The sequence below is a fragment of the Podarcis tiliguerta genome (assembly GCF_965153285.1).
Source record: "Podarcis tiliguerta genome assembly, chromosome: 10".
In the NCBI taxonomy this organism is placed as follows: Eukaryota; Metazoa; Chordata; class Lepidosauria; order Squamata; family Lacertidae; genus Podarcis; species Podarcis tiliguerta.
In genome coordinates this window covers 72,060,640-72,085,922 of record NC_139543.1, presented here as the reverse complement: position 1 = coordinate 72,085,922, position 25,283 = coordinate 72,060,640, and the positions used below count along the sequence as shown (strand labels likewise).

Below are 25,283 nucleotides of genomic sequence, written 5' to 3'. Positions count from 1 at the left end.
TGCTTACTGGGAGGAGGAGAAGGTAGGATGAGGCGGCATAAGATCACAGGAAGAGCTTGATGTGTCAGGCCAATGGCGCATCCACTCCAATATCCTGCTCTCACAGAGGCTGAGCAGCTCAAGAGCCCTCTCCCCTCCTGTGGTTTCCTGCAATGGGTATTCAGGTGCATTGCTCCCTCCAGCTGTGGAGGAAGAGCTGAGCCCTCACATCTAGTAGCCATGGATGTCTCCATGTCCAATCCAAGTTGGGAGCCATCACTGCCTCCTGCCACAATTTCACTCTGCGCTGCCTGAATAACCTTTTTTTTGTTTGGCTATGCAGAACTAGCAAAACTGATCTGTGGGATCTGAAATCAGGAGGAAACAAAATTCCAAAGAGATTGGAGTAAATTTATAGAATATATAAGTAATAACTGTAGAAATTTGAAGACTCTGGCAGGAATGAAATAAATCTTACGATGTAGATAGGATTGGATACAATAAGGAACAGAAAACCTGTTGATGGGAGGGAAGGAAGTCAAGGCTCAGCAGAGTGTGGGGGAAGAATGTGGGTAAACGATTGTTGAATTTTACTGCATTTTGTTTGTCTGTATTAAAGGAAAAACCAATAAAAAGCATTTTTAAAAAATGAAGAAAAAGAACATTCTTTTGCCTGTCTTGAATCCCCCAACATTCAGTTTCATTGTATGTTCACGAGGCAGGGAGGGTAAAGGTAAAGGTAAAGGAACCCCTGACCATTAGGTCTAGTCATGTCTGACTCTGGGGTTGCAGCGCTCATCTCGCTTTACTGGCCGAGGGAGCCGGCGTACAGCTTCCGGATCATGTGGCCAGCATGACTAAGCCACTTCTGGTGAACCAGAGCAGCACACGGAAATGCCGTTTACCTTCCCGCCAGAGTGTTACCTATTTATCTACTTGCACTTTCGAACTGCTAGGTTGGCAGGAGCAGGGACCAAACAACGGGAGCTCATGCTGTTGCAGGGATTCAAACCGCTGACCTTCCAATCGCCAAACCCTAGGCTCTGTGGTTTAACCCACAGCGCCACCCGCATCCCGGCAGGGAGGGTGGAGAGGCACAAAAGCACCAGCAGAGCCAAATTCCCACATGGCCAGATGAGTGTGGAGGCAGCGGCAACGGGAGACGACAGGACACAAGCTGCCTTAGACCAGGTCAGGCCTTTGATCATCTGGATCAGCTATGTCTACCTTGACTGACAGCCGCTCTCTCCCCCTTATCGTATTGCGGCCCCACAGGTCTAACACACAGCAACGGCAAGGGAGACATTTTTGATGACGGCGAAACCTAGAACCGTTGCGATAGCAAATCGTAGAACCACAGGACTGTAGAGCTGGAAGTTGGCTGCACTGCGCTGAGCCCAAAAGACCAGAGGGGAACAAAGGGGCTGCAAGCTGCCCTCCGGGACCCAAACACAAAAGCACCCTAGAGAAGCTGCCCTGTACCGAGTCAACCCATTGGCCCATCTAGCCCAGCTCTGTCCGCACGGGTTGGCAGCAGCTCTCTGGGGTTTTAGACAGGAGCTTGTCCCTGCCCCACCTGCTGAGGATCAAACCTGTGGCATTTTGCATGCAAACCATGTGCTCCACCACTGAGCCACACATCCCTTCTGCACACGCAGATTTTTGAGTGGACAACTCCGTTAAAAAACCACCAAGATGCCGAAGTATTCATCTGTCTACACTGCTCTTGCTAGAATCCGAGGGCTGTGCATTCAGGGAGCACAGATGACCAATACGAGACACATATTCTAAGGGGCAGCTCCTCCTCTGAGATAAGAGTGCGCAGAGGCAGCGCTATGGCGGGTGCATGAACTACGGTATCTTTCCTGGAATTTTAAAAGGGCCAGCAGTTCTTTAAAGACAAGGAGGCAAAGCAGGGGAGATAGAGAAGGCCTCCCTAATAGCTGATATTCCTTCCTATCTTTCCTCAGACCCAGGGGGAAAAGAGATGCTGGTTTTTAAAAGAGAAGCTGAGAGACAGGGCAGCCGAATGCCAGAGAGGAGTCAGCAGAAAAAAGACAGCCGCAGAACTGAGAAATTACACAAAACAAATGAAATACCCTGAAAATCCCTGAAATGAGAAGTAATCGACTAGTGATCTTTAACATCAGCAGTAACGTCTAGACCATGGAAGCGTTTCAGCTCTGTTCTTGAGTTTGTTTACAATCTAAAACAGGTTATCTGGTATTCCTTTCTTTGAATTTGTGCCATTTAGGTCTTTTAAACCTTTTTGTAAAGGCAATGCTAGAGTTTTCACAGCCGAGTCCTCAACTCCTTATTACTACTGCTTGGCTTTCTTCAAGCTGGGCTGTGTCTAAAACTTGCCATTTAGGTTTTCAAACCTTTTCTGTAAACTCAGTTTTAGAAACTGTACCTTCAAGTCCTCAACCCTTTATTACTGCGCTTTGCTTCACCTAGGTTGAGCTAGGATTATAATACTTCAGAATTTTGGGGAGTTTTACCCTCTTTCTTTGAATTAGATCATTTAAGGTTTATGGTTTCTCGATTTCCTTCTGAGGAAACTGAATAGTTCAGTGAAATGAGGTCTGTAGCCATCATCCCGTTAAGGCTTTGCTCAATTCTAGGTTTTTCTATTTTTTTCCTTAAACTTTTTGATTTTTGTTATTTGGTTTAATTCTATAAGATAATATTTCTAGTCAATTACTGTTATGGAAATTACGGGGGGGGGGGGGGTTACATCTTTAAAGTTAAATATGACAAATATTATGCCTGAATGTATCCTTCCAACTTGACAGCTCAGGGAAGTCACCTAGCTTTAAAAATAATATAAAATCATCTCCTTTCCCAGTTCCCCCCATTCCAAAGCTATTTCCTCCTTGCAAAAGGACTCCAGGAAGTTCCCAGAGGTGACAATTGCTGGGCTCATTGTTAGCCAAAGGAAACCAAATCTCATCACCTGACTCGCCTCAGGCTCCAGACATGCAAAGGAAGTTCTATTGTACTTTTGGGTGGTGGGCACTTAAGACATATTTGTCTATGCTCATCTTATACCTGAGTCTTGCCCTGCCATGTCTGCTTATGCTAATCTTGTACCAAGGACTTGTCTGGACATGTTTGCCAAGGTTAACCCCTCCCCTTCGAACTGTATTCTGGGATGTGGTGGGAAAGTTTTAAAAGTCTTTGTCACCCCATCCTCGGGGTTCAAAATTTGCTCTTTGAAACTATTGCGCAATAAACTTTGGTCTACAGCTATTTGCTCCAGTTGGTGGCTGGACTCCTTCCTTTATTCCACAGGGACCCGCGGGCTCTGCCCGAACAGCTGGGTGACTGAGCAGCTTCGCACCTAGAGTTTTCCTTAACAATTACTCTTGTTTCAGGGATTTTCAGGGTATTTCATTCGTTTTGTGAATGACAGAGAGGAGTCTCTGCGCCCCTGGAAGCTGTGGCGCAATGGTCCTGGCACCCACGGGAGAAGCCTGGGGTCGTGGTCTGGGGTACGGCAGAAACATCACACCTACCTACAGATTTTGTCCGCGGAATTCCTTTGCGCAGGGAAATGTGGGGTTTCTCTGGACCAGTGTGGGCCGCCATCCCCTGCCGCTCAAACAGAGACTGGAAAAAAGAGAGGGGGACAAGGGTCACTCTCCTGCCTGGCCATATACAGGGCCAGCCCTGCATCTGTAGCAGGAACCCCCCCCCCCATCATTCAGTTTGTACAAACTTCACACACACTCACACTCACACACTACATATACTACACTTCTGTTATAAATTCATAGAAAATCAACCATATATCGGATTTGCACTGTTCCACTTTTATTTTACTCCATGAAGGAAGGACTACAAAATGGGGAAGGTTTGATACAGGCCAGCCCAGCACATCCACAGGAGCCCTGCCCAGTTGCTATGCCAACCCTGATGGTCCCAGACAGAAGACAATCAAGATGACAAAGAACTTGCAAATGGGAGTGGATGCAGCATGGACTGGAACAAAGGACAATGATCAGATCTTCCCTGAGGGGGCAGGAAACTGCGACTACCTTTTGTCTTCAGAAAATGACTCATGGGGAGGGGTAGAAGGGAAGCAGCCAGGTGACAGGACACTCAGGTTACCACCACAACTCCTCCCTCAACCCCTCCTTTCTGTAATGTATGCATGATGTTTCTGGGGGTGGGCTTGACCTAGAGGAGGGGAATTTCAAAAAGTTTTTATAAGGTCTTGCACACCATTTTCTGTGTCTTTCCTCTCTCCTGCTAATGAGGGGAGCACCCGGTTGCAAAAGTTCAATAAAGGCCAAGCCTATAGGTTGCTGATTTGCTCCAAGTTATCCTGGTTGGTGTCTTTACTTTTTGTCCAAGAGAGCCCTCGGATTTTTCCAGTAACACATCATAGTTCTGTGGAGGTGGAAGGAACCCTAAGAGGTCATCGCCCCCCATGAGATGCAAGAATCCCATGCTGGCAGTTTGATGGCCAGGTCTCAGGCACATAGCTGTCAACCTTTCCTTCTATCCTGGATTGGTAGATATCCCGTAGACTGTCCCCAGGACAGGTGAGGCTGCTGAACCCTTATTTTCAAATCTGAAAGTTGACAGCTATGCTCAGGCATTCATGAGCTGGGATTCTGGCAGTGCTGGCGGCTGGGCTAGATGCCCTGCCTGGCTCCTTCCCAATTCTACCATTCCACAATCCCTGGGACTGTGGTTTCCGCCAGCTCTGGAGAAAGAACAGCGAGGCTTTGAAGGGAGACTGCTCTCCACCTAGACAAGTGCTTTTACTATTTTAAAAATGGATGCATCACCTACATTGTCGAAAGAAACAAAAAAAATTGTCCAGTAGAACCTTAGAGACAAACTACGTATGTTCTGGGTGTAAGCTTTTCGTGTGCATGCCCACTTCTTCAGATACACTGGAACAGAAGTCGCCAGACCCTTATGTATAGTGGGAGGGTGGGGTGGGGTTTTTCTCAGTAGGGTAGTGGGAGATAGGTGATTGACTCAATGGGTATGGTAAAACTGTTGGTGACTGTTAACGACTGCAGTTAGTCCTAGAGGAAAAAGCATGGGATAAAGAGCTTGCAGACGAAAGCTTATACCCAGAACAAACTTAGTTGGTCTCTAAAGTGCTATTGGACAATTTTTAAATTTATTTTGACTGCGTCAGACCAACACGGCTACCTATCTGAATCTACGTTGTCAAGACCAGCTTGACCGCTTCAGTTGGCGGAATCGGCACTTCAGTGGTACCTTGGTTCTCAAATGCCTTGGTACTCAAACAACTTGGAACCGAAACACTGCAAACCCGGAAGTTAATCTTCCGTTTTGCGAACTGTTTTCGAAAGCCGAACATCCTGCGTTTTGAGTGTTACGCTTCCGTTTTGAGTGTTACGCTGAGGCCTGTCTGTTTTTGCTATTTATTTTTCTTGTGGCTCTTTTTTTGTTTGTTTTTGTGACTGTGTGGAACCGAATTCAGCTACGGATTGATTGTCTGTGTGACTGCAGTACATTGCTTATTGCTTTCATTTTATGGATCCATGGTCTCGGTAGATAGTAAAATTCATGTTAAATTGCTGTTTTAGGGGTTGTTCTTAAAAGTCTGGAACGGATTAATCCATTTTACATTACTTTCTATGGGAAAGTGCGCCTTGGTTTTGGAACGCTTTGGTTTTGGAGCGGACTTCCGGAATGGATTAAGCTTAAGAAACAAGGTACCGCTGTACTGCAGGTGCCCCATAATAGCCATTCCATGTTTCTAAGCACTTGATAGTTTAGTGTGGCAGCACCTTTAGAACTCCCTGCCTATTGATATCAAACAGGAGCCTTCACTGTACTCTTTTTGGTTCCTGCTAAAAAACAACAACATTCTTGTTTAGACAGCCCAGAAGCTTAGGAAGTCGATGTGAATTCGAACTTGTTTTAGTACAGTCATACCTCATGTTATGTTTGCTTCATGTTATGTACTTTCAGGATACGTCCCGCGGTGACCCGGAAGTACCAGAAAGGGTTACTTCTGGGTTTCGCCGCTTGCGCATGCGCAGACGCGCAAAATGACATCACGCACATGCGCAAAAGTGGCCAATTGCAACCAGCGCGTGTGCAGACGTGCCACTGCGGGTTGCGTTCCTTTCATGTTACGAATGGGCCTCCTGAACGGATCCCGTTCGCAACCAGAGGTACCGCTGTATTTTAACTTTCGGTATGTTGCAATTTCCCACCTTGATTTTCTTGCGGTATGCTTTTGTAAACCTCTTTGAGGGGTGGGTGTTTGGTGTATAAATTCATGAAATAAATAGACACACATCCCACCCCCTTCCCTTACTTATCAACCAGGGCAAAGCATTCCAATGAGATGGGCCGTGTCCTTAGCTCTCTCTGTCCCCAAAACGCTTCTCCCCCCGCAACCCCAGGAATCCTCCCCAGTTTTTGGCTTTCCTTGCCGCACCCCCTGCCCTGCCCCCCTGCCCGCTGTGCTCCCGTATCTCTCACACTGATCTCCGCAGGGGTGATCCTTCTGCTGGTGGGTCTCTGCTTCACAGTGGCTGCCCTGGAATCTGCCTCCACGATGTCCGCTCTCAGCGAGGGCTCGGCGGCTGCCAAGATCTCGTCCAGCTTCTCTGCAAAGTCAAGACACAGCATCCCCGTGAGCCAGGCTTGGCCTCTGAAAGCAGGAACTCGACACAGAGATGGGCTGGGTGTGCTGCCAAGGGGAGGCTGTGCTTCCATGCCAGCAAGGGAGCCCTGCGGCCTTCTGGGTGGCTGGCGAGGCATCACTCCCTTTGCCTTGTAGGAGAAAAGAGCCCCACCACCACCTCAGGAACCCTGCAGCTACTTGAAAGGATCAGCACCCAAAGGGCCACAATTGGGTCTACGAGATGGCCTATGCACTTGTTCCATGGAAGTGAGAGCTGGACCATAAAGAAAGCTGATCGCCGAAGAATTGATGCTTTTGAATTCTGGTGCTGGAGGAGACTCTTGAGAGTCCCATGGACTGCAAGAAGATCAAACAGAACCTAGGACTTTCCGATCAGAAGGTTGGCGGTTCGAATCCCCCAACGGGGTGAGCTCCCGTTGCTCAGTCCCTGCTCTTGCCAACCTAGCAGTTTGAAAGCACATCAAAGGGCAAGTAGATAAATAGGTACCACTCTGGTGGGAAGGTAAACAGCATTTCTGTGCTTCTCTGGTACGCCAGAAGCGGCTTAGTCCTGCTGGCCATGTGACCCGGAAGCTGTCTGTGGACAAACGCCGGCTCCCTCGGCCAATAAAGCGAGATGAGTGCCGCAACCCCAGAGTCGGTCATGACTGGACCTAATGGTCAGGGGACCCTTTACCTTTACCTGCCTCCAGTGGCAGGGAGTTCCACAGTTTAATAACTACGCACTGCATGAAAAAGGACTTCTTTTGGTCTCCTTCAGACAGAAGCTGCCTTCTCCATCAGCGCAGCCCTCCCCGAAAGCTGGCCGCCTCCAGTTTTAGTGCGGCATTTGCCAACCTGGTGCCCTCCAAATGCACAGGTTTTTTTGCGGGGGGGGGGGGGGGCTACAACTCCCCATCAGTCCGGGCCAGCACAACTGGTTGAAGTTGCAGTTCCCCAACACCTGGAGGTTGCTTGAACCTCTGCCGTACGCGACGCCCTTCCGCTCTAAAGTTTCCCTAGCAGCCTTCCACCCTGCAGGGCACTTGGAACTCTACAGAGGGAAAACCAGCAGTCTAAATCACAGTCTCCCTAAGCTGCTTGTCCAAGCGACAACTGACTGTTGATTGGTTTCTTTAAATTTTAGGTTTCATTATTGTTCCACAAGATGTGTATGTCTTTAAGGGCCAGAGCAAATAACGTGACCTAGTTTTTTACAGCTGTGAAGCAGTATAGCAGGTGCTGTTATGTTCATTAAGCTGTTGGGTATAGTATATAAAGAGCAACACCTCGCTCTCTTAGTACCCTCGTGGATGGGTCAAGCTTATTGATATATTGTAAAAGGTGTTTCTGTTTTTGTTATTAAAACCTAGCGAAAGTTACTTTTGTGTTCCTTGTAATGTGTGGCCTCCCCAGCACGCCTTCTGCAGTGCAACTAATCTGCAAATAGCCAACATCTTTGGTTATGGGCCCAGAATGCACATTTTTGGACTTTGAGAAAGGTTTGAAAACTCCTCCTCCTGTTGGTGTGGTTCTGTTGGTCTGGAAGAGTTCCAGAATGGCTGACCGGGTTTCAGAAGCCTAGAAAGCTCTGGCCTTCCCACAGTTGACAGATGAGAACTACAGTTTATGGTCGTTTCGGGTGGAGGCACTTTTGATCTCTCGAGAAGTGTGGACCTATGTAACTGATGTAACTAATCTGCAAATAGCCAACCCTGATGCCTAGTAGGGCACTCTCAGCCTATGGGGAACCCGTGGCGTTCCTCTTAAGTGGAGCGAGTGACCGTCGTGGGTTGTTCCAGACTCGGTTGCTGCTGCCAGCCATGTAGGGTTCTGTCTGTGCTGGAGACTTGCTGCAGTTTGCTTTTAGAAAGCTGAGCCAATGGTTAAAGGTAAAGGGAGCCCTGACCATTAGGTCCAGTCGTGGCCGACTCTGGGGTTGCGGTGCTCATCTCGCTTTATTGGCTGAGGGAGCCGGCGTACAGCTTCCGGGTCATGTGGCCAGCATGCCTAAGTTGCTTCTGGCGAACCAGAACAGCACACGGAAACGTCGTTTACCTTCCCGCCAGAATGGTACTTATTGATCTACTTGCACTTTGACGTGCTTTCAAACTGCTAGGATGGCAGGAGCTGGGACTGAGCAATCGGAGCTGACCCCATTGCGGGGATTCAAACCGCCGACCTTCTGATCGACAAGCCCTAGGCTCTGTGATTTAACCCACAGCGCCACCCGCATCCCTCCTCTATGGGAGTATATTGTATATCAGAGTTTCTAGGGGGTTAACCAGACTGGGGCAACAGGCTTGTTGGTTTTTGAATGTCTGGTGTACATTTTTTCAATTTCGTTGTTCTGTATGGGACAATGACAATAAAGGCTATTGTATATAAATTCAACAAACAAATAAATAAAATAAAATCAGGACAGTGGAAGCCAAAGGGACTCTTCTTGACATCTCAGGGCTCATGCTGTACGCAGCTGAAGGACACAGGTCTTAAGAAGATAAGAACCAAGGGGGCCTCTGGAGCCAGTATCCTGTTCTCACAGTGGCCAACCAGATGCCTATCATTAGAAACCCGCAGGCGGGATCCAAGCAACTCTCCCCTCCTCTGGCGTCTGGTGTTCAGAGGCATGTCTGTCTCCGACTGTGGAGCGGAGACAGCGCCACCTGCGTCCTTGAGCCAATGGTTGGGCCAGCGCAAAAGGCTGGTTTCCCCATGGTTTCTCATCACAGCCTCCCCTCCTCCTCTCTCCTCCTCTCAGGCCCCTTCATCCCTCTGGATGAGACCGTATGGCACACCCACCACTTCCTGCCGGGAGCTGCCAGCAAACATCTCGCTGCCGCTTGTTTGGGCACATTCGTCTGCTGGCCTTCCATCTCCAATTTGGGCCTCCTGTCTCTGCCTGAAGCCCCTTCCTCCTTCGAGGCTCACTGCTGCCCGGTCTGACGGGCTCACTTTCATGCCCAGGCTCTGAATCTAAGAGGCGCCTCTCCCCCCAAGGAAGATGGCAACACACCTGCCAGCCACCGATCAGGGAGTCGCTTTCACCATTAGAACCACGGCAGCCGTAAAGAAAGAAACAGCCCATTGCTTCATTGTTTGAGGACTGCTGATGAAAGCAGGCACCTGGGTCAATCTTTTAGAAGCTTGTTTTAATAATAAATAATAAATTTTTATTTATACCCTGCCCTTCCCAGTTCAGAAAAACGGGCTCAGGGAGGCTAACAACAAATTTAAAACACTTAATTGATGCAACAAAAAAGAGCATAAAATACAGTATAAAATGTGAGTAACAATCAATTCAGAATTCAAAAATCAATTTAGGGGGGAAATCCATCCAATAAAGATTAGATGATCACCAGGGCTAGCTGGCTAAATTAGTCCTCTTTAGGCCGGCGAGGAGACCAGGGGAGAATTAGCTGTGGGATCCCAGAGCGAGTAATCTTCATAAAAAGGGAAGAGGGAGGGAAGGAAGGGGAATAAAAGATCAGGCTAAGTTCAGATTGAAAGCCAGGCAGAATAGCTCTGTCTTACAGGCCCTGCGGAAGGAAGTTAAATCCTGCAGGGCTCTGGTCTCATGGGACAGAGCATTCCACCAGGTCGGAGCCATCACTGAGAAGGCCCTGGCCATGGTGGAGGATAGTCTGGCTTCCTTAAGGCCCGGGCCTTAAGGTCCTCTGCAGGGCATACCAGGAGAGGCCGTCCCGTAAATACAAGGGCATATGAGAAAAATCTCCTATGTCACATATTAGCCGGGCTTGCTTGCCTCTGGGTGGTTCTAGACTGTTGCCTAATGGTGTTTAAAATCCTCTATTATTGTGCCGTTAATTGCAAGTGGAATTGGAGCTGATTTTCAATGCTTTGCATAGGGCATGCCCTTTCCTTGGGGCATGCTCCTGCTATGCTCTGCCTAGACCAGGGTGTAATGGCAGGATAAAGGCGGACATCCCTCAGCACACCAGCGGACATGTTTGGGCATAACGCCATGCCAAAACACGGCTTATGGCCGATGCGCACCTGAGCTCTGGCTTGGCTTTCTGCTCTTTAAAGCTCCATGTCTCAGTGCCCTTTTAATTTCTTAGGAGCATTCCCTGTGAAAACCCACTCTTTAAAGCTCAGTTGGAGCAAATGTCAATCTGCAGAAAACCCGAATGGATGTTTGCCCCGATTCAGCTTTAAAGAATGGGTTTTTGTGGAGAAAGCTCAGGGCAAAATAAAAAACAAAGACCATTCAGACACAGAGCCTTAATAAATTGTGGACCTCTGCCTGGAAAGAACAGGGCATAAGCTAAGTCTGGAGGAGCCCTTTGTGCGACGTCTGAATCCGGGGTCATGGGGACCAAGATGCTGAAGAGTCTGGAAACTGAGCCTTATGAGAAGCAGTTGAGGGAGCTAGGGATGAGGAGCCTGAGAGATGATGTGAGAGCTGCCTTTGCACTTCTGAAGGGCTCTCGCAGGTAAGATGGAGCAAGCTTGTTTTGTGATGCTCCAGGACCTGAAGTGACGGGTTCAAGATTCTGACTCAACATCTGGAAGAGATGTTTTCACTGCCATGGTCTCCCTCAGAAGGACTCTCCATCATTGGAGCTTGGCTGGCCATGTGTCCATGGATGTTTTGGAGGTGAATTCTGCATTGCAGAGGGTTGAATTAGATGACCACTGGGTTCCCTTCAAATGCTACAGTTCTGTGATTCTTTGATTCTACTAAAAAGCCTGCAGGATCAGGCCAGTGGCCCAGTTAGTCCAGCAACCTGTACTCACAGGAAGCGACCAGATGCTTATTATGGGAAATCCTCAAGGAGGATTAAGTGAAACCATCCAGTTCCCTTCTGAATGCCTCAAGACTCCAGCCTGAAGCTCACAATTGGCATGGCTGAAGGAGCTGCTGTTTCACACTTTCTTGACGATTTTAATGCTTGTGGAATTTGCATTTGGCTATCAGCAACTTCTAGGGATGCGGATGGCGCTGTGGGTTAAACCACAGAGCCTAGGACTTGCCGATCACAAAGTCGGTGGTTCGAATCCCCGCAACGAGGTGAGCTCCCGTTGCTTGGTCCCTGCTCCTGCCAACCTAGCAGTTCGAAAGCATGTCAAAGTGCAAGTAGATAAATAGGTACCGCTCTGGCGGGAAGGTAAATGGCGTTTCCGTGCGCTGCTTTGGTTCGCCAGAAGCAGCTTAGTCATGCTGACCACATGACCTGGAAGCTGTACGCCGGCTCCCTCGGCGGCCAATAAAGCGAGATGAGCAGTACAACCCCAGAGTCAGTCACGACTGGACCTAATGGTCAGGGGTCCCTTTACCTTTACCTTTACCTTTATCAGCAACTTCTAGCCATCTATGTTTAGGAATCTGGAAAGGAGCAAACCCAAGAACTCCTTCCTGGTCTGGTTTTAGGCCACGATAAGGTCGCACCGATCTATTTATGTAATTCTTTTACTGCACTTTACATTTTATCATGTGGATATGGAGCTCCGGCAATAGAAACAGCCATTAAAAAGCTATAAGAAAGGGGAACAGGAGCCTTGAGGCAATTGCTCTGAGGCTGAGGAAACGGTGTCCCCAATTAATTTAGTGGTTCCTCTCGCCTTGCTGGCTTTCAGAGAGCGTGCAAAACCTGAAAGGCCCAGGGCTGCTGCTGAGGGGTCACCGTGGTCCTGAGTTACCATAGAATTGCAGATCTCAAGGGACCCCTAGGGGTCATCTTGCCCACCCCTCTGCAATGCTAATGAAGGCACTGCATTGATGACTGTTTTTAACTAATTGCCATCGCTGTTTATTTTCTGCTGGAATGGAGGAAGCCTATACATGGGGTGTGTCGTTTGGATATACGTTTCGTGTGCGTATGTGGGTGTGCACACAGATCTTTGCACAACGCAGCCACATTCATGCAAGCAAACAAAACACCCTAAGCCCTCATCCTTTTTTGAACCTGAAGCGGTGTCTGGAGGGGTTGCCCCTGAGCTCAACAAGAGCGCTACATCCAGAAATCCACACTGGCCGGTCTTCAAGAAGCTGACCTCACAATCCCCGGGAAAACTTTGTAGAGGCTGCATGGCTGGACTCTCATTCCACGGGCTGCACTGCCGTCCTCCCCACCAACAAACAACGTGAACTTAGGACGTGGTTTGCCAGGCTGGCACGAAGCCTTCCTCTCCCGAACCTCCCTCCTTCCACAAAGGAGGGAGGTATTGCAAAGACCATAAACGGCTTTGGAGAGCGAAAGGTCCACTCTCCCATGTGTCCTGCAGCCAATAGCATGGACTGGGGTCCCAGTGCACCTTCCCATCATGCTGGGGAGAGAGGGAGGGAGGGAGTTAGGGAGGGAGGGGCAGCTTGGATCAAAAGGGGTTTGGAGACGGGCGGTTGAACTCACCCCCTTTCCTCCTCCGCATTGAGGCTTGGAATCAAGAAACAAAAGTACAGGACATCAATGGTGTGCAAGGTGCACTCCCCCCCTTGCCCCCACACCCACGGCATGCTGCGCCCCCTTGTCTGCCCTCTCTGCCAAGGCAAGGTGGCTCTCTAGGGAAGGGTCATGGTCTGTCCCCAAGGGGGGGGGGTGACAAGCTGCATTCTGCGATGCTTCCCAGCAAGGCGTCCATGCAAGCCCCCACCCTGTCATGCACCCTCTCACCTTGGGGGGGGGATGCTTTCCCAGCCTCAAATAGCAGCACTGGGTGATTTGCGCCCCCCCCCGACAGCAGGCCAGCTCAGTTTGAGTCACCCCCTCTACTGCCAAAGCTCAGCTTTGGAAAGGGAGGGGGGTCTCTGGGCATGTGCTGACTGCCTTCCCCACACAGAATCTAGGGACAGGGGTTCTGAGTGGATTGGAGCCCAAGCACTGGAAAATAGCCCCCCCTCAGCAGAGAATGTCCTTACAGGCTGGTGGGGGGGGGGGAGGAAGGGAGGGACCCCCTTTGGGGCTCAGTTCCCCCAGACTTTCAGCACATCCAGGGTTCCCTGAGCCGCCCAGGCCAGCCCCACATCTGCTGCGCAAGAGACTGTGCATGGTTTGGGGTGGGGTGGGGGTGTAGCATTCAGGCACAACCTGCCCCCTCCCATTATCGCCTCCCTTTCGGGCCAGGAAGCTGCCCGCCGCCCCCCCGAATTGCCGAAGAAGCTGGCGATTTTCCAAGGAGCAGCACTCTGAGCAAAGACAGAGTATGCCACCCCAAAGGTGGGAACAGTGACTCCAGACTTTTCTCTGGAGTGGGGTGCAAAGGGGTACAGGAAACCATGGTTCTCTTCCCGACCCCACAGGGCACAGACTTTTGCGCTCCACCAAACCCCTGCTCAGAGAAAGAGCAAAACGTTCCTGCGTCCGGAGATGGGTTGGGGGGGCAGTTAGCGGGGCAGGCACAGGTGTACAGCCCCGTTAGCCCAGCTAAGCAGGTCCAGGCCTGGTCAATGCCCGGGTGAGGGACCTCTTGAGCACCCACCCAAAACTATGCCATCTCGAGGTCCGGGGAGGAAGGAAGGTGGGAGAGAGCAAGGCTGAGAATGAGTCGAAAGGACGACAGGCTTGGAGGGTGGATGGCTGTGCCCAGGCACCACGAGGGCAAAGGCCCAGAGCTGGCCACGGAGAGGGAAGTTCTGCTGGAAGCGTCAGGGAAAGCAGTCTGGCGTTAAGCAGGGAGTCTCGGCAGCGTGTTGCTGGCGGCAGGAACAGGCACAGCAGCGCAGAACCAGGAGGGGAAACCGGGCCCCACAAGGACCACGCCAGGGGAGTCGGGAGAGGGGAAACACTGCTATTTGTGCAGGGGGGGGGAGTGTTGGGCCAGGACCTGGGCGAGGCCTGGGTTCGAATCCTGCCCACCCGCTCTCGGATCACCGAGCGTGACTTTCGGAGGCCAGTGGCTGCCTCTCTTGGGCCAACCCACCTCGCAGGGTTGTTGTGCTGGTTAAATGACGTGGGAGAGGCCAGGGTTCGAATCCTCCCTACGTGGCCATGAAGCTCACTGGGCGCGACCTTGCTGCACCGCCAGTCTCACCTAACTCGCAGGGTTATATTTGGGAGGGCAGTGGCCTTGAAACAGCCTTGGAGCTGGAGCCGAGGGCAGGTGGGTGTGGCCAGGGCACCCCCAAACCTCTCTTGGGGGTGGTGCGCGCCTGAGGAGTGGGGGCAGCAACCCTCCGCCCCGCCCCGCCACGCATGCTCTCCTTTGGGTCCACCCCCCTCGGCCTCCCGCCCCCTTGCCTGGACTCACCCAGCTCCTCCAGCTCGGCGGTCATAGACTTGGATCTCAGCGTCAGGGTGGTGCTGGGCGCCCTCTTGGGCGGCGGCGGGGCTGAAAGGAAGAGGGAGGGCATTTTGCACTTGCGGTCCAGCAGCTTCCTGGGCGTTGCCAGGTGCAGGTGCCACTTCTTCTCCACGGCCTGGATCTCCTCGTACTCGCGGGAGGAGGAGGAGTCGCACTGCTGAAGGATCTTGTTCAGGCTGCGAGTGGAGGCAAACTTCTTCATGGTCCCGCGGCCGGCCGGGGTGGGAGCAGGGAGGGCAATCGGGGCAGGGGCAAGAGAGCGTTCTGGCCGGGACCCTCAGCTCAGGGGGCTCCCGGGCATGATCCGCCCAATCCTGCTGCTCAGCGGACCCTCTGCCTGGCCGGCGGCCCCCTCCCTGCCAGGGAGGCCATGGGCAAAGGGGGGACGGCACCAAGGTGATATCGCCGGTCCTAGGTCCTCGTTCTCATGGCCAGGCTCTTGTTGCCCTGCCTGGCCTGGCTCTCCATTAACTCTGGGGGCTGGCACTGCCCTCGGGGCCTCTGCCCAGCGGCAGTGCTGCCAAGCAGCTAGGGCACGTGGAGACCTCGCTCCGAGGCGGCGGAAGCGGCGGCAGAGGGCAGGGCTGGTCCCCGGCTCTCCCTAGCCAGCCCGTCCGGCGGCGGCGATGCCAGAGCGAGGCTCCATCTGCCATGGGGTTTGTGACAGAGCGGAGGAGCGGAAAGGCTGGCTCGTCGCTCCGCTCTCCCTCGCCCCGAGATCCGTAACAATGCGGGCTTCAACGCTCCCCGTCGCCATGGAAACCGGAGCTCCGAGCTGCTGCCGGAGGCGCCTGCATCAGAGACCCCCAAAACTGGGGCGGGGGGGGAGTAGAGAAGAAGCACGATTCCCACACAAGGCGAGCTGGGGAGGAAGCTGCGGGCCCAGTCGGGGTGGGGTGGGGGCAAGGCCAGAGAGCCGAGGGGGGCGGGAAGACCTCCGTCCGCCACGCGATCCTGCCCTTGCTGAAGCGGCGAGCAATTGGGCTGCCTCCTGTCAGGAGATGGTGCCAGCCGGCTTGTGCAGGAGGTGCCGGAGGGTCTTCACTGCCGGAGAAGGTCTTCGCGGTGCCCAGCCCAGAAGGTGCGCTTTCTGACAGCAGGAGACAGGTGCTTTGCTGGGTGCCGGCCACCTGGGTGCTCAGGGACAGATCGCCACGTCTGCCGGAGGCGCCGAAAGCTCAGAGACGTCTCTCTCTCTCCCTCCAGCCGGGGAATGTGCAGACCTCCCAGGAGGTGGTGAGCGGAGTCAGCAGCGCGATGCCCACCGCACGGCTCCGTCTTCCCCACGACTCGCAATCGCACACTCTGGCAGCGCGCAGGATAATTCCAGCTCTGGGTGGCAAGTTGCCTCCCTTCCGCTGCTGGCTCTCCAAGCCGCCTGGCTCCCTGCCACCCCAGCAGGCACGGAGGGACCCTGGAGCTCCCCCCACAGCCGTCTCCTCCTTCCCCACAGCACAGACCCACGGGGCTAAAAATAGGAGCCGAGCCCACCCTCCCCCTCGCTCTGTCTCCGCTGTGTGGGAGGGAAGCTGCCTCGCTTTCCCAGCTCCCTCCTGACTCGCCACAGGCGAGGCTTCTGTGGCACCAGGGAGTGGGGTGTGTGTGCGTGTGTGTGCATGTGCGTGCAAAGGCAGGCACTGCCCCACCCCATACCCGGAAGGAGAGGTGGTGCTGGTGGGGCCTCAGCCAGAAAGGGGAGCTTGCGATGAGTACTGCTCACATGGAGCATGGGAGGCGCATGAGATGTGACTGGCTGGCTCTCATGCCAGAACTACAGCTTCACTTCCCACCCAGTCCTTCCTGAGGGCTAGCTTCTTGACAAAGCCAACGGTAGAGTCGTAAGGGACCCCCAAGGGTCATCAAGCCCAACCCTCTGCAATGCAGGAATCTCATCCCCGACAGAGGGCTACCCAACCTTCTGCTTAAAAACCTCCAATGTGTGCGCACACTGAGCAATCCTCATCATCCATCTATTTCGGGCGGCGATGCTTCTGGCACAACTTTTAGGAGGCGCAGACGCCTGCTTCTTGGGAGAAAAGCGATGGCAAACCTAGGCAGCATCTTAAGAAGCAGAGACAGCACCTTGCCAACAAAGGTCCATATAGTTAAAGCTATGGTTTTCCCAGTAGTGATGTATGGAAGTGAGAGCTGGACCATAAAGAAGGCTGATCGCCGAAGAATTGATGCTTTTGAATTATGGTGCTGGAGGAGACTCTTGAGAGTCCCATGGACTGCAAGAAGATCAATCCTCTCCATTCTGAAGGAAATCAGCCCTGAGTGCTCACTGGAAGGACAGATCCTGAAGCTGAGACTCCAATACTTTGGCCACCTCAAAAGAAGACAAGACCCCCTGGAAAAGATCCTAACGTTGGGAAGATGGAGGGCACAAAGAGAAGGGGACAACAGAGGACGAGATGGTTAGACAGTGTTCTCAAAGCTACAAACATGAGTCTGACCAAACTGCGGGAGGCAGTGGAAGACAGGAGTGCCTGGTGTGCTCTGGTCCATGGGGTCACAAAGAGGCGGACACAATGACTAAACAACAACGAGGCAACTCTATGGACGGTGGGCACACACATCCATATTGATCGATCAAATATTGGTCTGTTTTTTAATCGCAGTTGAATCCTGTGGACCATCCCAAGGGGCCAATGTGCAGGCAGCTTCCTAGAGTGCTGGCAGGTTGACCTTTGCTTGTGATGGAAGCCTGGGTCCCCCTCAAAAAAAAAAAAAAAGCATCTCTCACTGGCTGGCCGTGAGAACCAGAGGCTTCACTTCACACAAGGAGTCCTCCACAGCAAGGTCACTGCCTGGTGGGCAGACAGGGGCAGAGGAAGGGGGTGAGGTGGACTACCCTGGGTGTCTTCGCTGAGGGGGGTGACAAGCCTACCCCTAGCCATCAGGGGAAGGGGGGTAGCTGCCCCACTTTGCCAGTGGTATTCGCCCCTTCCCCCTTTGTCTTGACAGCTCGGGCGAGGCTTGGGAGTCGCGTGTGTGTGGCGCGCTGAATATCCACCATCGCTGGCTTGCTCTGCCCCTGGCTGCACCCGAGCGGCTATCCCTCGCCTATGAGGGCACCCTCCGTGTCCCGCCCCCCTTGGGAGCGTGCCCGCCCTGGGCAGTGTGGGCAAATGCTCCACCGCTGGGCAGAGAGCCTGGCTGGCAGCACGGGGGTCTGGGTTTGAATTCCTACCCACTCACGAAGCCCATCAGATGGCAGACAAAATTAATGGACTACGCAGAATTGGATAAAATGACAGGCAGGATTCGAAACCTCCGGGACCAGAGATTTACAGAAGATTGGAAGAAATAAACGAATTATTTGAAGAGCAACTGTAACCAACAAATTACGCTAGTAGGGCTACAAGAAGTTTTGCAAGGAGAAATATATGAAATATTGCAAAGAAGAGAGATATGAGTTGTGAGATTTAAATGTAATAGTGAAAATAAGAAATGTAAATTAATTAAATAGATTGGAGAATTTTCAGATGCGATGGATGGAAGTCAAAAGAAATTGTGTAAGATGTAAAAGTATGTTTAATTATTGTTGAAAATGATATGTTGAAAAACTAATAATTTTTTAAAATAAAATAAATGAAGTCCAAGAGGTGACAACAGACCAGCCACGTGGCATTCGCAGGCACAGGGGAGACTGAACTCTGCTCCTTTGGCTAACAGCCCTTGGAAGCCTTATTGCCCAGGAATCGTCTAATCCTCCTTCGAAGTTCCAAAGTCTAACGGAACGCAGTGAGAAGAAGGGTTTTCTTTGGTCTGCCCCCGACAGCCTTGTGCACCCCATGGAGCCCCCAACGCCCATGTTAGGCTGGCAGGGGTTTGCCAGGAGGTCCCTGGAGGCTGACCCTGTCGAGTGCTTGGTCTGCACACCTGCCAGAGGTCAGCTCGGCAGGTATAATTTATCCCTGCTAGGAAGCTTTGCAATTTAGAATATCGGAAGTGCCTGCACCCTGGCTGACCAGATGCCCCCAAGGGAAGCCCGGGAGCAGGATCTGAGCCCAAGAGGTGATCCCCCTCCTGCATTTTCCAGCCATTGGTATTCATAGAATCATAGAGTTGGAAGAGACCACAAGGGCCATCGAGTCCAACCCCCTGCCAAGCAGGAAACACCATCAGAGCACTCCTGACATATGGTTGTCAAGCCTCTGCTTAAAGACCTCCAAAGAAGGAGACTCCACCACACTCCTTGGCAGCAAATTCCACTGTCGAACAGCTCTTACTGTCAGGAAGTTCTTCCTAATGTTGAGGTGGAATCTTCTTTCTTGTAGTTTGGATCCATTGCTCCGTGTCCGCTTCTCTGGAGCAGCAGAAAACAACCTTTCTCCCTCCTCTATGTGACATCCTCTAATATATTTGAACATGGCTATCATATCACCCCTTAACCTCCTCTTCTCCAGGCTAAACATGCCCAGCTCCCTTAGCCGTTCCTCATAAGGCATCGTTTCCAGGCCTTTGACCATTTTGGTTGCCCTCCTCTGGACACGTTCCAGTTTGTCAGTGTCCTTCTTAAACTGTGGTGCCCAGAACTGGACACAGTACTCCAGGTGAGGTCTGACCAGAGCAGAATACAGTGGCACTATTACTTCCAGCAGCAGAATCGGGAAGGGACCACGAGAGTCATCTAGTCCAACCCCCTGAGATGCAGGAATTCTTTGCCCAGCAAAGGCACTCAAACCCATGACCTAGAGTCTTACGCTCCAACCACCTTCTCCTCTATGCATTTGTCTAATCCTCTTTCAAAGCCATCCAAGTCGGCCCTCACTGCCTCCTGTGGCAGAGAGTTCCACAGTTTAAGAAGAAGGATTTCCCCCCAACATTCGGCTCCATGGAACGCCCACGAGTTTTAGTCTTTGGAGAGGCAGAGAAAAGCCTCTTTCCAAGGTCTCCATGCCATGCAGAATCTGACAAACGTCGATCACGTCGCCTCTTCCTTGCCTTTGCTCTGAACGAAAAAGTCCCCAGAGGAGGAGCTGGGAGCTGTCCTGTCGACGCAGCTCCTCTCTGAAGCTGCCACAGCCCTGTCCTCAGCGCAGCATCTCCCGCAGTCTAAAATCCACCCCAGGCGCTCTGCTCCATCCCAGCCAGCCTTGGGGCATCACCCTGCACTCTTCTCTCCAGCGCTGAGGCCCCAAGGAGGCTTCCAACTCTCCAGCGATGTGGGCAAGTTGGGCTGACCCCACTGGCCACCCACGCCGCTGCGTCTCCCTCCTGCTTCGGAGCAAGCGGCTTCTGGTGCGGTGGATCCCTCTGAGGTCCTGGGCCTTGCAGCCCCTCTGCAGGATCTTGGGAAGGCGGTCCGGATCTGGTCCTGAGCCATGTTGCCCCTGGGCCGGCCCGTTCAACGCTATCTCCTACTCTCTCTCTCTCTGCTCTCTTGGTGGGGCTGCATACAGCGCACCTTTCGACACCTCAGGCCTCTCCTTGGAAGCGTGGGTAGCTATGTGTGGGCCACCCCATGAGACGTGGGTCACTGAGGCTGCTTTCCTGACAGGCCCTAGGGCGGCCAGATGGTGGGATGTACGAGGAGGGCAGCTGACGGCCCCCAGAGCCACCCCAAAGATGGCATGAGAGCCAGGTCCTAGGAAGGGGCCCCCAGAGCCAGGCTAGGCTGGGTGCCAGGGGGAGAAGCAGGAGACCAGGAGGAGAGAGGGGCAGAGAAGGGCCAGGGCTGGGGTGGTGGTTTTTTTTGGGGGGGGGCCGCTCTGCACTCACCTTTCTTCCGAACAATGTCCTCCGACTCTGGCTTGCGGCTGACAGAGACCACTTTCATCACCAGGTGGTTCCCCCCCTGGCGGATGAGAGACACCACCTGCTTGTGCCCAACCTTCACCACGTTCACACCGTTCACCTGGGGAGGGAAGGAAGGAACAGTGAGGAGGAGGAGGAGGAAGCTGCCCTGCGGGGCCTCCTGGAGGCCTGTTTCGTAGGCTCGGGAGGGACCCCCAAAGGTCATCCAGTCCAGCCCGTCGCTTGGGAAACAAAAGGTCCAGCAAGATGGGAGAGGAGCTGGCCAGGAATATTATTATTTCATTTCTATACCGCTTTATATTTTTTAAGAAAAATGTCAAAGCTGTTTACAGCATATTAAAACACTGACCAAACAATTCAGAATCAAACATTTCTGAAGAAAGGCAAATATACAGTCAAAGCAACATAATTAATGGAAAACTAAAAATATTATCTTAGAAGATTTCAAAATAAAACATTACAAAGGAGGCCAACTCCAGAATACATATTTAACAGAATCAAAGTTAACAAACAAAAGATCTTAAACATTTTTTAAAATAAAGCCCCCAAAACGATTGCTAAGTGAAGTCAAATATAAAATGCACATTTAAAGCAGCATAATTAACAAGAGAATAACGGCTGTTTGGCAGGCACAAAAAGACGGGGCAAAATAATCTAATATTTATTTATATTATATATATATATATATATATATATATAATAATAATAATAATATAATAATAATATAATATAAAAAATTTAATATAAAAAATTTAATATAAAAAATATTAAAGGAGGGAGGGGGGAAGTCGAACAGCTCATACGAGCAAAAATTTATTGTGAGTAACATGGATGGTTTTATATATATATTATGAAGTAGAAACTTAATAAAATAATAAGCCAATATTTAGGCCAAAGCGCCACTATTCGCCCCATTAATACCCCCCCCCCACTCCTCGAGGCAGAAAGAGGTTCCAGGAGCTGCCGTTTGCTTGAGAAGATTATGCTCATTTTGGGGAATAACTGTTTACAGGTGGAACAGATGGGAAGCAGGTGCTCAGGGAGGGTGGTGTGAGGGCCAAATACAGCACCAGGCCCCCCCTCCGGGACCCCCCCCCCTTGCCAGACTGCTCAGACTTCTTTCTCCATCCAAACTCAGGAGGCTTCTTCCCTGGTCCAGCACCCCCCCCCCAAAAAAAATCTTTTTTTTTTTTTGTCCCACACCCTCAGCCTAAAGACAGGGATGGCGGAATCTCTCATTTTTTGTTCCACCCAGTTTCTCGTTTCCCCAACCTTAAATGTGGCTGTCCCTTTGCAGCAATTTGTGCTTTCTCTCTCTATATAAATAAAGAAATCCCCATGAAAATCAGTCAGTATTTCAGCACACATTTCTCCTAATATGCACATTTTCGTACACCGTTTGGACTAATATGCACAGTTTTTAGTGCACAGCTTTCCTTAACATGATGCGCTTTGTATGTTGTTTTCATTAATACAGTCATATCTCATGTTGCATTTGCTTCAGGTTGCGCATTTTCAGGTATGTGTCCCGTGGCGACCCGGAAAGGGTTACTTCCGGGTTTCACCACTCGCGCATGCGCAGACAAGCAGAATGACATCACGCGCATGCGCAGAGGTGGCAAGTTGCAACCTGTGCATGCGCAGACGTGGGTTGCATTCATTTCAGGTTGCAAACGGGCCTCTGAAAAGGATCCCATTCGCAACCAGAGGTACCACTGTATATGCATCTTTTTCGCACACTAGAGAACCGCGTCACAAAATTCAATTTTCAAAGGATCGCTGTGTTTGTGTGTTGGTTCAAAAGATGCAAATTAGGCAGTTTCGCATTAAAATTCAAAGAAAATCAAATTTCTCCTCTGTCCCTATGCCTAACCCTGCTTAATGGTTTCAAAAAATGGCTTCAAGTGACAGGGAAGGGATTCTGACTGAACAACTTGAAGAACTTTCTGATAGCAAGAGCAGTTTGACAGTGGAACGGTCTCCCTTAGGAGGTGGTGGACTCTCTTTCCTTGGAGGTTTTTAAGCAGAGGTTGGATGACCAACTGTCACGGATGCTCTAGCTGAGATACATGCATTGCAGGGGTTGGACTAGATCAATGTCCCTTCCAGCTCTACAGTTCTGTTGTTGCTTAGTCGTTTAGTCATGTCTGAATCTTCGTGACTCCCTGGACCAGAGCACGCCAGGCACTCCTATCTTCCACTGCCTCACGCAGTTTGGTCAGACTCATGCTGGTCTCTTCGAGAACACTGTCCCACCATCTCGTCCTCTGCCGTCCCCTTCTCCTTGTGCCCTCCATCTTTCCCAACATCAGGATCTTTTCCAGGGAGTCTTCTCTTCTCATGAGGTGGCCAAAGTCTTGGAGCCTCAGCTTCAGGATCTGTCCTTCCAGTGAGCACTCAGGGCTGATTTCCTTCAGAATGGAGAGGTTGGATCTTCTTGCAGTCCATGGGACTCTCAAGAGTCTCCTCCAGCACCATAATTCGAAAGCATCCATTCTTTGGCAATCAGCCTTCTTGATGGTCCAGCTCTCACTTCCATACATCACTACTGGGAAAACCAAAGCTTTAACTATACGGACCTTTGTCTACAGTTCTGCGATTCTATTATTCTAAACAGCAAATACATTTATATTCATCCAGGAGCAGCTTGGTAGGTGAAGAGCTCATGCAAATCTGGATTCGAAGTTTCAAAAGAGAAACACTGGCAGAATGATAATCTGGAACACCGTTTATAAAGCAGTAGAATCACAGACTTGAAGAGCTGGAAGGCACCCAAGGATCATCTAGTCCAACCCGCTGCACTGCAGGAAATCTGGTTGACTATTGTGAGGACAGAGTGCTGGACCAGATGGGCCCCCTTTGGCCTGATCCAGCAGCCAATCTCTTCTTATGCTCTTAGCAAGGCTGGAGCTTCAGTTGGGAGTTTGGCACCACTTTCCCCCTCCTTTTTTTAAACTTTGGGTCCTTTGCTGTTGACCTGCCTCTTAACCTAATACCCTGCACAACCCAGGAAACCCGTTTTCTCCAGCGTTCCTTATTATTTGCTTGCACAAAGTTTGCGGGGAGGCTAGATGGCATTACTTCTGGTGGCTTGCAGGTAATTCAGATGACCCTGCGCTGAGCAGCAGTTCTCTCGCACTTCCCACCGCAATTCCCCTTCATTGCAAAAAGTCCCACCTTTGAGGGATGCAAGCATGTTGTGCAAAGAGCTCCAAGCCAACGTTTAACTGCATAGCCTAAATGTGCGAGTATATAACTGAATCCCAGCCCCCACAAAAGTGGCAGCTTGGAAGTTTCCCTTGTTCCACCACCCTAAAGGTAAAGGTAAAAGTACCCCTGCTCGTACAGGCCAGTCTTCACAGACTCTAGGGTTGTGTGCTCATCTCACTCAAGAGGCCAGGGGCCAGCGCTGTCCGGAGACACTTCCGGGTCACGTGGCCAGCATGACAAAGCTGCTCTGGCAAGCCGGCACCAGCGCAGCACACGGAAACACCGTTTACCTTCCGGCTATAAAGCGGTACCTATTTATCTACTTGCACTTAAGGGTGCTTTCGAACTGCTAGGTTGGCAGGTGCTGGGACCGAGCAACAGGAGCGCACTCCGCCGCGGGGATTTGAACCGCCAACCTTTCGATCGGCAAGCCCTAGGCCCTGAGGCTTTTACCCACAGCGCCACCCGCGTCCCTGCGCCACCCGCGTCCACCACCCTAAATAAACCTAATCTCTTCTTCCAATCTGATTACCATATTTTTCGTTCCAGAAGACGCACCCGACCATAAGACGCACCTAGTTTTTAGAAGAGGAAAGCAAGAAAAAATATATATATTCTGACCGAAGCAGTGGATGTATGATTTTTGTGGTTCATGCTGTGGCCACAGACATGTGATTTGACGGTGAGTTTAGGGTAGCCCAATGCAAAAATCCTGAGAATCCAGGTGGATCCGTGCATTGTAACCATGTTTTTGCACCATTGCGGCCCCACGAAACAGTGGAAACAGTGGGTGCGTGATTTTTTTTGGTGCTGGCTGTAGCTATGGACATGCTATGTGATCTCATGGTGAATTTGGGGTGACCCAATGCAAAAATCCTGAGGATCCATGTACTTTTACCTCCCCCTTCCCAGACAGCCTCCTTTATCGCTAGCTTCCTTTATCTCCCTCCAGATTGCTTTCCGATCAGCTGCTCAGCAGCTTCGTTTCAGCACCCCCTTCCCTTTTTCTTTTTTAAAAAAAAGCATGATCTGCTTTTCACCCCTGGGCAATTCAGCTCCAGGGATCACTCATTCACTCCATAAGACGCACAGACATTTCTCCTTACTTTTCAGGAGGAAAAAAGTGTGTCTTATGGAGCGAAAAATACGGTAGATTCTTGTCTAATTAAGAGTCCTGCATGTTGATGGCAGTGTGGCTTCTGGGACCTGGTCTGAGCCTTAGAATGCCCTCTTAACCAGAGGAGAAACTGAGGCAGGCCTGGTGGCAGCTGCGGACGGAGGGGGCTGCTCACAATGTATCTGGCACCAGCTGCTCCAGTGCTCAGAGCCAGCTGGGTTCAGTGGTGCCATGCCAGTCCCAGAGTCTACCAGCTAGGTACCATCTAGCCAGATGAACCTTTCCAAAGCACACCTGAGCCCTGAAGGCCACAGCATCTGAGAC

At 51.2% G+C, this 25,283-nt stretch overlaps 1 protein-coding gene across 10 annotated transcripts in view; it reads right to left on the bottom strand.

Moving 5' to 3' along the window:
• The window catches only part of SHANK3 (SH3 and multiple ankyrin repeat domains 3), a 434,403-nt gene that overhangs the window by 34,398 nt on the left and 374,722 nt on the right, over positions 1-25,283 (bottom strand). For 9 of the 10 annotated variants that reach the window (XR_014502588.1, XR_014502589.1, XM_083401725.1 and 6 more), the window contains 5 exons: positions 20,597-20,732; positions 14,816-14,896; positions 12,982-13,005; positions 6,463-6,590; positions 3,498-3,591 (listed from right to left, as the gene is read on the bottom strand). Coding sequence is in view for 8 of the 10 variants with exons in the window: in XM_083401725.1 (XP_083257851.1) it covers positions 3,498-3,591; positions 6,463-6,590; positions 12,982-13,005; positions 14,816-14,896; positions 20,597-20,732 (463 nt within the window). In the remaining 2 variants the exon portion in view is untranslated. The remainder of the gene's footprint in view (positions 1-3,497; positions 3,592-6,462; positions 6,591-12,981; positions 13,006-14,815; positions 14,897-20,596; positions 20,733-25,283) is intronic. The other variant, XM_083401726.1, reaches the window with a different exon arrangement.